The following is a 13,134-nucleotide window of genomic DNA, read 5'->3' as shown; positions in this document are numbered from 1 at the left end:
TCAATTTGTCAAACTCATTCTCCATCCGGTTTTGTGCCTTTGGAGGAGAAGAGGCATTCTGGTTTTTGGAATTTTCATCTTTTTTGCCCTGGTTTTTCCTCATCTTCGTGGATTTATCTACCTTTGATCTTTGATGCTGATGACCTGTGGATGGGGTTTTTGCATGGACATTCTTTTTGTTGATGTTGAATGTTACTGCTTTCTGTTTGTTAGTTTTTCTTCTCACAATCAGGCCTCTCTTCTGCAGGTCTGCTGCAGTTTGCTGGAGATCCACTCCGGACCCTGTTTGCCTAGGTATCACCAGTGGAGGCTGCAGAACAGCAAAGATTGCTGCCTGCTCCTTCCTCTGGAAGCTTTGTCCCAGAGGGGCACCTGCCAGATGCCAGTCAGAGGTCTCCTGTGTGAGGTGTCTGTTGACCCCTGCTGGGAAGTGTCTCCTGTCAGGAGGCATGGGGGTCAGGGACCCACTTGAGGAGGCAGTCTGTCTCTTCGCAGAGCTGGAGTGCCGTGCTGTGAGGTCCACTGCTCTCTTCAGAGCCGACAGGCAGGAATGTTTAACTCTACTGAAGCTGGGCCCATAGCTGCCCCTTCCCTCAGGTGCTCTGTCCCAGGGGAGATGGGAGTTTTATTTACAAGCCCATGACTCAGGCTGCTGCCTTTCTTTCCGAGATGCCCTGCCCAGTGAGGAGGAATCTAGAGAGGCAGTTTGGCCACAGCAGCTTTGCCACCTGCCCGGTTTGAACTTCCTGGAAGCTTTGTTTACACTGTGAGGGGAAAACCGCTTACTCAAGCCTCAGTAATGGTGGACACCCCTCCACCCATCACGCTTGAGTGTCCCAAGTCGACTTCAGACTGCTGTGCTGGCAGCAAGAATTTCAACCCAGTGGGTCTTAGCTTGCTTGCTGGGCTCTGTCGGGGTGGGACCCGCTGAGTAAGACCACTTGGCTCCTTGGCTTCAGCCCCCTTTCCAGGGGAGTGAATGGTTCTGTCTCGCTGGGGTTCCAGGTGCCACTGGGATATGGAAAAAAAAAACTCCTACAGCCAACTTGGTATCTGCCCAAACAGCCACCCGGTTTTGTGCTAGAAACCCAGGACCCTGGTTGTGTAGGCACACAAGGGAATCTCCTGGTCTGTGGGTTGCAAAAACCTGTAGGCAAAGCGTAGTATCTGGGCTGGATAGCACAGTCCCTCAGGGCTTCCCTTGGCTGGGGGAGGGAATTTCCTGGCCCCTTGTGCTTCCCATGTGAGGTGATGCACTGCCCTGCTTCTCCTCACACTCTGTGGGCTGCACCCACTGTCTAACCAGTCCCATTGAGATGAACCAGGTACCTCAGTTGGAAATGCAGAAATCACCCGCCTTTTGCATTAGTCTCACTGAGAGCTGCAGACCTGAGCTATTAACTATTCGACCATCTTGCCAGATCTCAAATTTGTCATTTCTAAAAACTGAATTTAATTGTTTGTTTATTTGTGGGAGTGAGAAGAGGGTAGTATTAAGACCTCAATTCCATGGATCACATCAAATACAAAATTCAAGATAAATGTGAAAATCTAAATATAATTGCAAATCTATATAAATAATAAAAGAAAATTTTGAGTATTTTGGTAACCTTAATGTGAGAAATGTCTTTTAAAAATTTATTACAAAAATAACAAAGGAAGAGACTAACAGATGTAACCACATAAGTGATAACACATCTATATGATGAGATATATAAAGTTAGAAATAGAGACTAGGAGAAATTATTTATAATGTATAAAAATTGAAAACCATAATCTATAAAAAGCATCAGTTAAATCAGTATGAAGAGAAACAATTGAGTATAAAAACATGCAAGGAATATAGATAAAGCATAGAAGATTACAGATATCCTATAAATATAAAAATATTTTTTCCCATAGTGGTCATGGAGAAGTACAAATTAAAATAATGAAATTTCATTTTTAGCCAAACATGTGAGCAAAAGAAAATCTGGTATTGAAGAAGATGTGAGGGAGTGGATATTCATGTACTGTTGTTGTGGGGGGTTAAATTGTTAAGCAACTTGAAAGCAGTTCATTAGTATTTATCAAATACCAAAAAAAAAAATTTTGAGACAGGGTCTCATTCTTGCCCACACTGGAGTGTAGTGGTGTTATGTCTCACTGCAGCCTTGACCTCCCAGGTTCAAGCCATCTTCCCACCTTAGCCTCATGAGTAGCTGGGACTACAGGCTAGTTTTTAAATGTTTGGTAGAGAGCAGATCTTGCTGTGTTGACCAGGCTGATTTTGAATTCTTGGGCTCAAGTGATTTTCCCACCTTGGCCTCCCAAAGTGCTGGGATTACAGGCATGAGCCGCCATGCCTGGCACAAATATAACATATTTATAACTTCGAGGAAGCAAGTGCATTTCTAGAAATTTGCTTCTGAAAAACAGGGTTTTGTGCTCAAAGTCAGAAATGCATGTACCGACAGAACATTGGATCCAGTCTCAATCTCCACTTGTGTCATGATAGAACAGTACCGTGGAATTCCTTGTAGCTTTAATCTCTTTTTGCAAGCGGAAAAATCTGAAGAAATTAATACAAAAATTCATGTTATCTCATTTAACACTAATACTGGTATATAGGTGGATGTGTTCACGTACATTCATGTATATGCATATGCTTGTATTCATGTGTATATATAGATGAATAGGAAAAGGCAGAGTGCAGGTAGAATAGTAATAGTAAAGATAGGCATCCTTATCTTGTTCCTAACTCTAATAGAAAGATGTCTAGTATACTACTGTTACGCTTAACTCTCTCATTATATGTACAACCTTGTGACTTTAGGGGCATTTCATTCTAAGGCAGCTAAGAATTCCCCACTATAAGGTTTGAGGACTGACTTTTATAAAATACTTTTGATAATAGTTACCTCTGGGAATGATCTGTAATTATAAAATATCACCTAAGGTTTTTCTGGTTCATTGAATATGATTAAGCAATAACTAAAATATGGAAATAAATCACTTTTAGCGTGTATGTAATAATAAACGTCTTCATTCTAATAATAGCACCTATTTTCTGGGATTAACATTTATAGTATTTGAAATGCCTAAAGTATGTAGATACAACCAGAGATTATTTGAAGAAAATGAATATGCAGAATCACTGAAAATCACATTTCTCTGAATCCTTGCTTACCTGACAGTTTTTTAGAAGAACAGAACTGTTGCTCAAAGACTTCTCTAGAGAGAATGACTCTCCAGATCAGTTACTCGTATAATCTGAATATCACCATCTTCATGACCACTCTTCGTAAGCTGCTTTTGAGAAAGAGACAGCTATATACAGTTCATCAAAGCAATAAATCCTAGTGTCAAGACTTTTAAAACTCAAAATCACGTATCACTATAGACATGTAGAGACTAAATCATATAACTACAGTTTTCTTGCTGTCCCAGTGACATAACAGAATAGTGAATTTAAAATTACACAGCATTCTTTACCGAGCTGCTTTTTCTCCCCTAGTATTACATTTTATTCATACCATAATATGCAGAAAAGATTATCACCTGAACTTCAACACAGATTGCTTGTTGATTTTTATGCTTAATGTAATTTCCAGGGTTTTTTTTGTTGTTGTTCATTTGGTCATAGAAGCTTACATATGGTCAGTTTGGATGGTAAATTTTCGTTGTATGGTAGAATGCCTGAGCTCAGGCTTATCTTCCTTTTTTCTATGAAAGAAATTACTAAGCAAAAGAGGAGTATGGGTAAACTTGGATGGGAGACTATAAAATATTTCTAAAATTAGCAATTATGTGTTGGTTAACACTTTATTTTTACAAAACTAAATGTTAAAGCAGGTTCCTGATAATCTCTGCTGGATAACATTTTTAGATTAACCATTGTATCTCCTGAAACAAAAAAGTTACTCGTCTTTTAAATATTTTATAATTTGAATCACCCTTTCCTCTAGTTTGTTCAAATAATGAGATTTTAATGATGTGTCATAATACTCAAGATAATTCTTTTTTGTGCATTATTTATTTAATGGAATTACCTCTTTACTGCTTGGTCAGTTTACTTGCTAAGTAACTAATTAACTTTAATCTTTCAAAAAGTCTAATTATGTTAATCTGATGAAATTTCAGGAAATTCAGCAAGAGACAGATATCCCTGAAAGAGAGCTTGTTAGAGCCCTACAGTCCCTCGCCTGTGGTAAACCAACACAGCGGGTTCTAACAAAAGAACCCAAATCAAAGGAAATAGAAAATGGTCATATATTTACAGTTAATGATCAGTTCACATCCAAACTACACAGAGTCAAGATTCAAACAGGTATCTGGAATTATATTTTTCCTCTCAAAAAATTATATATTTTTCTCTTTAGAAAAAAAATCTCATCTGTTGGATTTCTGTCTTTAAAAAATACTCCTTTTCTAGTGCTGCGTGGTATTTAGGCTTAAGAATAAAAAGCAGCTTTTGTTGATAAGTATTTGTATCAAAATGCATTTGAATCCAAGTACAGTAAGCATTTTAAAAAGTAATTTATGGTGTGAACAAAGCACTTCTTTCCATGTTTTTTAACAAATAGAATACAATTTATGAACCTATTAGTACTTAAAATTGTTTTTAACTGGTTAGCTAATAGTCAGTGGAAGTCTTTTTAAAGCTGATTTGGAGGTTTTTCAGAATTGGGAGACCTATGTAAAAGTTTGATGTTTGGATGTTGCTATTTATATTTTGATAAATATTTTTTGTTTCAAAATCTTAAAACTCATATCATCTTTAATTTAAAAACAGAAATGATACTGATGTGAATGATTTGTAATAGAGCCATATAAGTTGATAGTGAAAATTCCATTCATTAAGTATTTAACATAATGTAGGATGCTTGTTTTCTGTGTATTTAAAGGGGAAAAAAGGCACTCTACCCTTGCTGATTGATGTTTAAAACTAATTGCTACTTGGCTTAAAAACTAGTATTAGATAGGCTTCCTAGTCCTAATATATTCATTACAGCCAAATATGTGTGCAATAAAACAGTGTCCTAAGATAAATAAGATGATCTTTTAAATGACTGATTTACTGATATTAAAAAAGTTATTTATATTGTATATTATGATAGTCTTTTAAAAAGTAATGTTAAATATACAATTGATTACCAGATTACATGGATTCTAGAGCTTTATATGCACACTTAAATTTTTTTTTTTTTCATTTTGATCTTTTTGTTTTGTATATATACTCTGTAGAGCAGAGTAGTGTCTCTGGCAGAGTTTTGCCCCTTTGTCTTGTAGTTGTAAACTGTATCATAGTAATCTGCATGAGCCAAGATTGGCCCATGTCTTGACATAAATACATATTAAGAATAAAGCAAACTATACTAGCGAGTGTCATGGAATAAAATTTATTTTTATTCCAATGCAAGACATAACTACTTTATACATTTGGGCAGATACCAGTTTTGGATTTTAGGGCTCATTTGTATCCTAGAATTAGAGGAAAATATGTGGGAATATATATCTGGATTACCTTACCCTCACCCTACTGTACCCTAAATAAGTTAACAGTCTTTGTTATCCCAGATTCTATCATGCCCAGCAATAATAATATCAGATATTAGTATTATGTTTTAAAAAAAAAAGTCTTCATAGATTTTTAGATTTTCATGTTAAGTGTGCACACTTACATGTGTTTCTGGAGTACATGTATATAGTGTTTTAGGTATGTTCAAAACATATATGATGAAGAATTTTACTAGAGAAGCTTGAAAGTTATTTTAAGCAATAAAATTATATGAACCAATGTTTTTTTCTTGGGAATGGTTTTTAAATGATTTTGGCTCTTACTCATAGTTTAAGTCAGAATTTTCTCTTTGGTGGTAAACATTGTGACCACATTGGTTTTATTGTCAAAGGCTCACTAACATAAATATTCAAAGACTCAGACCCTACCTATTTATGCTGCTTTTACTGTAGCCAGTAATAAAAGTTCATGCAAAGAAGTTAAAGGAATTACTAAAATAACACTGCCTTTGAAAAAAATTAGATTAATTTTAATCTGGGGGGTTTCCAGAGTTGACAGTCTTCACCACCTGCCTTTCTCAAATTCCATCCCCCAGCATGCATATAGGTCATGTATAGGCACATGCACAGCAACCCCTTCTGCTGCACTCAAGTGAGGAGTATTGTGTTAGGCTCCAGAGTGAGTCCCTCCCTTCACATTTAAAAAAAAATACTCATTTTGAATCATCAGCACAATCTGACATCTATGTTTTTCTGCAGGTATTTAAGACGACGCTTATTTAGGTGACCAAATCCAGATGAGCCAAAGGGATTGTTTAAACAATTACTTTTTTCCCTGCAACTTTGTATTTTTTATTTTCAAATCCACAAAGTGAAAAGCACCATAATGGACATCAGTATGGCTGTGACCTACGTTTACCAGTCATTAGAATTTTGTCTTCCTCCATGCTCTCTGTGTATACGAACCCGTGTGTGTGTTTGCTACAGCGTTTGAAGTTAATTTACAAATATCTCAACAGTTTCCCCCTAGCACACATCTCCTATATCATATCCAAGAAAATTAATTTCATGTCATCTGTTTACACCCATATTGCCTCAGTTGTCTCAAAAATTTCTTTTATATCTCACTTTTTGGATCCATGATTCCCTCAAGATTTCCATATTACATTTAATTTTTATGTCTTTTTAGTTCCATTTAAACCAGTACCTCTTTTTTTTTTTTTTCATGACATCAACTTCTGAGGAGAAGCATCATAAGCATCATTCTTAGTAGATTATTTTCATCGATTTTTTTTTTTTTTTTTAACTAAGATATTGATTATCTTACACTGGGGAAATGACACTGAAAGCAGTATTTTTATCCAAAGGATTCTAATTAGAAACAGCTGAATGGATATGCACACCAGAATGATCTTCTAAATTGTACAGTCTGCTGTCTCATGGCTATCTATGCCCATGCCTCAGTCAGCAATGCCCCATGTGCTGCTTTGCAATTTTACAATTTCTCCTTCCAGAAACTTCACATCTATCTCCTTTTGATGAACAAATAAAACATCAGTTTTCTTTTTCTGCTGTTTCATTTGGAGCAGAGTTGCAGGAGAAGAAGACTTCTATATTTAATCCCTTAGCAGTTTCTTTGAAGACTATAGGGAAGAATAGAGTAAGACTTCTAAAGATTGGAATCTGGTATGAATTTGTGATGAGGTTGTGACATAAAAAAGCATAATAAAATACACAGCAAGAAATGGTTAGGTAACAGAACTATAGGGAGATTTTTGGCAAGGAGATTTTAGGAACTGACATCCTAGTGGTACTTTTAAATTATTTATTTCACTGAATCTTGGCAATACATACTCTTGTCTCCGCATAAAACCTTAGAGATTACAGCTACATTTTGAGTTAGTAAGACAACAGATACTCACCTATCTGAGATAACTTTTGGTGAGTTTTAACTTGGAGCCATGGTAATAAAATAATCAGTTGACCTCTGACAGTCATAAGCAATGAAAATTATTTACTGGTAATTTTACTACTGAATATTTTCAACTACTACTTTTCTTCTAGATAAGAAATTATATTCTGCATAAAAACAAAATTGACTATTTTCTCAAAGTTAAATTCCTCATTTTTGAAAAGGATAATTTAGTATTCAAGTAAACATTGAACGAGACACTTTTTGAATGTATACTTAATAAGTGTGTACATTCAGAGGCTGAAATTGGTTTTTGTCTGTGGATTACATTGAATTATATTAAGCTTGCTTATAAACCAAATTTTAAAATTATATTTATGATCAATGTCTTTATTTCTATTTTAGTTGCTGCCAAACAAGGTGAATCAGACCCAGAGAGGAAAGAAACAAGGCAGAAAGTAGATGACGACAGAAAACATGAGATAGAAGCTGCTATAGTGCGGATAATGAAATCTAGAAAGAAGATGCAGCACAATGTTCTAGTAGCAGAGGTGAGGACTCTTCACGACTGGGCTAATATAGAAAAAAACATTATTAACAAAATTATTGTATTCAACTAATTTTAAAAACAATTTTACAATTAAGAAATTCTAGTGATGTAACACTTATGCAATGTATGGTACTCACTTGGTAATTAAACATAATGATACATCCAAATATGTGCACACTCCCAGAACTAATGTGTTTATAACAAAAATAATAGAATATTGTCACATGAAGTATTAAGAAAAAATTTTCACTGCTATTTAATACCTTTGTGTAAACAAATTCCCTTTATTTCTAAAAATTAATAATGGTTACCATTCATTAAATGCTTTCATTTTACAAATTGGGAAACTAAGAAGGGGAAGACCCCTTAAGAGGCCATTAAGGTAGGTAGGAGAGGATTAGGACCTGGGTAAAGTGTTGGTAGAGGGTAGAAAGCTGAATCAAGATAATTGGGAAGTAGAATTGACAGGCTTTACTGATTGATAACGGGAAGTGAGAGGGAGAAGTTGAAGATTCCTTTTAGGTTTCTGGCTTGAATTAGTAGATAGAGATTGGTTTCTTTAACCAAAAAGACAAGGGTAATGTAATGTGCCGCTGTGGTCCAGATGTCACTTAATATTGTTTTGTACAAGTTGACTTTATTGTATATTGGCACATCCAGGGGCAGGTGGAAGACAACAGACACGAGGGCTAGAAGTTGCATTGGGAATTAGCTATATGAGGATGCAGTTAAAACCACAGGTGTGGATTAAATTGCTCAGTGTTGGCATGTAGAGCAAGAAAGAACTATGGGATAGACCCCTCCCTCATCATTTTAGGAACGGTGAGTGTAACAACTAACAGAAACTTTAGAGCACTGGTTTTCACACTGTGGTTCTTGGAGCAGCTACCTCAGCATCACCTGGGAACTCATGAGAAACACAGATTCTTAGATTCCACCAGAGCCTGAGAATTGAATCAGAAACTCTGGGGATAGGGCCCAACAGTCTGGTTTTTTAACACGAACTGTAGGTGATTCTGATGTTTTTTCAAATTTGAGAACACTGCTTTAGGAGGAAAAGAAAACAAAATGTCAGTACCCTATGACAAGGGAAGAGAACTGCAAGGAGTGAGTGGTCAGTAATATCAAAAATCATGGAAAAACCAAGTTGAATAAACACTTACTTTAGCAATTATGTGACAGGTTAACTTTCTCAGACATTTTCATTGGACTCGTGAAAGTGTATATACAGTGGTAGTGCCTTGAGGGGGAAATGGAGGTGGAAACCACCAAGAGTGGCTTATTCTTTGAAGTATTGGCTCAAGGGAAAGGGCAGAGAGAGCAGTATTAGAGGATTCAGTGTAGAGTTGAAGGGTTTGGGCTTTTTCCCCCCACAATGGGAGGATACTGAGCATGTTTATATCCTAAGAATAAGGAAGGGATCCTTAAAAACAAATGGAAAGAAATGAGATGAAGGGATCAATACCACATTCTAGAAAAGGAAACGTGAGGATTGTATAGGGAGTATGATGATGGTAGTATACTGACACAGATGTTACTGAACGTGCCTCTTCCTGAGAACCCAGGGCAGAGTGCAGGGGTATGTGCTAAGCAAGGTTTAGTGTAAGTATGGATAAATGTACATGTGTAGGGTGGGAATTTGAAGAACATCAAATTGAAATGGCTTATTTTCTCTATGTAAAATCTGATATGAACTTGGTGCAGGACTGGGTTGAAGAGTTTAAGGGGATTGTCAAAAATTTGAAATAATACTTGTCGAAGAATGGTGCTCAGGAACTTGCTGAACTTTTGAATACTATAAATTTGTGTTATCAGGCTACACCAGAGATTGGCAGATGTTTTTGTAAATGGCCAATTGTAGCATGAAAGCAGGTATAGATAATACATAAATGCATGTGACTCATGGTGGCTCATGCCTGTAATCCCAGCACTTTGGGAGGCCGAGGCAGGCAGATCACCTGAGGTCAGGAGTTCAAGACCAGCCTGACCAACATGGCGAAATCCCGTCTCTCCTAAAAATACAAAAATCAGCCAGGCGTGGTGGTGGGTGCCTGTAATTGCAACTACTCGGGAGACTGAGTGAATTGCTTGAACCCGGAAGGCAGAGGTTGCAGTGAGTCGAGATTGTGCCATTGTACTCCAGCCTGGGCGACAGAGCGAGACTCCATCTCAAAAAAAATTAATAAAAATAAATACATATGACTGTGTTTCAGTAAAATTTTACAGAAACAGATAGTGGGGTGTATTTGGCCTGTGACTGCAGTTTACTGATTCCTGGTGTACACAAGTGGCGTAACAAATACATCTTTACTCAGCAAAGAGCTCTGTGGTAGGTTGATAATGATATAGTACATATAGAATATAGGTTTAATCAAATAGTGTTTATGAGATAGGACCAAAAGAATCAGGAGTAGAAGGTCCTGTTGAGAGTGCAGCTGAAGTGATCTTGAGTGCAGTTTAGGCTCTGTTACAGGGGAGAGAGCAAGTCTATAGGAGCTGTTAATAGGCTGGAAGAAAAGAAGGGCAAAGGGTGGGAGGTCTCAGGTGGTGGGTTGAGAGCAAGTTTGTAGATACTGGAGTGGTAATCCTGGAAGGATGATAGATTGTAGTTGCAGAGTGAAGTGCTGAATTTTCAGATTTCAAAGAATTATCAATCCATTATGGCTTTGGAAAATGAGCTGATCAACAAGAGTAGAAGCAAAGCTGGCTCACGGATGGATTTGAGCAAAGAACATGGACTTTGAAGTCAGAAGGGTTTAGATTCATCTCTGCTGGCTCTGTTATTTACTACTTGTTGATGTCAGTTTTCTTCTCTGGCATATTTTCCTCATTTGTAAAATGAGACAACTTCGCAGGGTTAAGAACATTAATTAAATAGGCTGGGCACGGTGGCTCACGCCTGTAATCTCAACACTTTGGGAGGCCGAGGCAGGCAGATCACGAGGTCAGAAGATCAAGACCATCCTAGCTAACACGGTGAAACCCTGTCTCTACTAAAAATACAAAAAATTAGCTGGGTGTGGTGGTGGGCACCTGTAGTCCCAGCTACTCGGGAGGCTGAGGCAGGAGAATGATGGGAACTCAGGAGGCAGAGCTTGCAGTGAGCGGAGATCACGCCACTGCACCAGCCTGGGCGACAGAGCAAGACTCCGTCTCAAAAAAAAACCAAACCATAAACTCATACATGCAAAATGACTGATGAATAGTGCATAGACAGACTGTGACTGCTGCTTTAGTTACTGTTTTATTATTATATATAGTACAGTACTTAGAATCCTGATAGTACTTGGAACAACAGAAGCACTTATGATTGGGCATTATTATTCTAAGGCATTATGTCTGTTAACACATTGAGTGTACACGCCAGTGGGCCAAGGTCCCAGAGCTAGTAGTAGTAGAGCTGAGTTTATCCAGGTACTGTGAGTCCAGAGTTTGTGTTCTTAAATACATAGGCTACCCAAGTTCTGTAAGTTTTGAGTGTAACCCAGAAGTCAGTAGATAACAGCATCAAAACGGTTAAACTATAGGTGACATATACTCACACTAACATAATTCCAACTAATTCATCTATTCAACTGATATCCTTAGCATTCACATTCTGATTTGAGGAAGTGTGTTGTAACCATACATTACATTTTCAGACAGAACCTTTTTAAAGTTTCTGTGCTTTTAGCTTTGTTAATCCAGTTAGTAAAGTTCAATCTCTCAGTGTTAAAGTGACATATCAGTTCTGTTGAAAGATAAGAATTTGTATGTGTTTATATAAAAATGCTGTCTACTTTCTTTTTTAGGTAACTCAGCAGTTGAAGGCTCGATTCTTACCAAGTCCAGTTGTTATTAAGAAACGTATTGAAGGACTTATTGAGAGAGAATATTTGGCACGAACACCTGAGGATCGCAAAGTATACACATATGTAGCATAAAATGCGTTCAGAAATTTGATTTATTCTTGGACTGTACTCTTCGCATGGACTGGGAAGTTCTTTTAAATCATTAAATATTAAGACGACCATCTCTTCTATTAAATTACAGTACATGTTCTAGACCATTGAGATCAAGCCTTTACTCCCTTTGAGAGTTTTCAACATCAGTTGATTGAGCTTCAGGCTTTACAACGTTTATCCCTGTAGAGATCATCTTTACAGTTCCTCGGGAAAATGTGAATGTGCTGCGTTTTGTTTTCTTTACTGTATGAAAACAGGAAAATAAAACAAAAATTTAGAAAATACAGCTCATTAAAATAAAATTGTTGGATTTCATTTCCCCAGGTCTTCAGTGTTGATGTAAATGTGTTTTTGTAGTGTTGCTTAGCACTTTGCGCATTGTGTAAGTTGGGTAACAAAAATGGCAACAGAAATGCAGAATTCCCAGTTATCTTGCTCTGAAGACATTTCTTTAGCTAGTCTTACTTAATTTAAAGGTTTGATAAATATACAAAGACCCAAGCATACAATTTGAGCATGCTGTATTCTACCACTTGCACTTACTAATCTTCTAGCCTTATGACCAGGAACCTTTGTTTTGGGCTCAAGTACACATCCTGATTTGGTTTTTCCCTATTGTAATTTGAGATTTCCCAGATTAAGTCTTACAATGATTAGGTTTTGTTCTGAGTTATTTCTAGAGAAAGAAAATATTTTAGTATGTATAAATTGTACAATAATTTTTTTGCTGTTGTACTCACTGCTAATAGTGGATTGTATAGGGTGGTGTTTTTATTTCATTTATTGTAGACAAAAATAAATGAATTTAGTATACACAAACCCACTAATTCAAGTATGTCAGAGCACAAAGTTGGCAGCTGGTTATATTTAATTCAGCCCCTCTGAAAAGCACATACAGTCTATACTTTGTTTATAAATATCTTAGGTCCTCCCTGCCCCTAAATATATATTTTGGTGAAGCTGTGGTGCACTATTAATTTTCTGTTTCAAAATGCAATCTAAAGATGCAATAAATATGATGACCTTGATAGTTTTAATGAAATCTTCAATTCTTGCAGCTAACTGTGTTTTGGAAAGTGATTAAGCAATATTTCTCAAACCTGATGATTCTTGGATATTTAGCTATTGTCCTCCAAAGAGTCATCGTTTCACGTTTTCAAAGATGTGCTTTGTGCTGAAGATTCTTGTCAGATATCCTGTGCTTCCAGAGTATTTTTATCTTCAATTTT

General features: G+C 36.7%; 1 protein-coding gene across 3 annotated transcripts in view; it reads left to right on the top strand.

Moving 5' to 3' along the window:
- The window catches only part of CUL3 (cullin 3), a 112,741-nt gene extending 100,517 nt beyond the window's left edge, over positions 1-12,224 (top strand). For all 3 annotated transcript variants that reach the window (XM_007966461.3, XM_007966460.3, XM_038000617.2), the window contains 3 exons: positions 4,123-4,309; positions 7,817-7,962; positions 11,753-12,224. In XM_007966461.3, the coding sequence (XP_007964652.1) occupies positions 4,123-4,309; positions 7,817-7,962; positions 11,753-11,884 (465 nt within the window). In that variant the 3' untranslated portion in view covers positions 11,885-12,224. The remainder of the gene's footprint in view (positions 1-4,122; positions 4,310-7,816; positions 7,963-11,752) is intronic.
- Positions 12,225-13,134: the final 910 nt, after the last annotated feature.

Source organism: Chlorocebus sabaeus, chromosome 10 (genome assembly GCF_047675955.1).
Source record: "Chlorocebus sabaeus isolate Y175 chromosome 10, mChlSab1.0.hap1, whole genome shotgun sequence".
Lineage (NCBI taxonomy): Eukaryota > Metazoa > Chordata > Mammalia > Primates > Cercopithecidae > Chlorocebus > Chlorocebus sabaeus.
The sequence above is the reverse complement of the archived record's forward strand: the minus strand, read 5'-3'. Positions and strand labels throughout refer to the sequence as shown.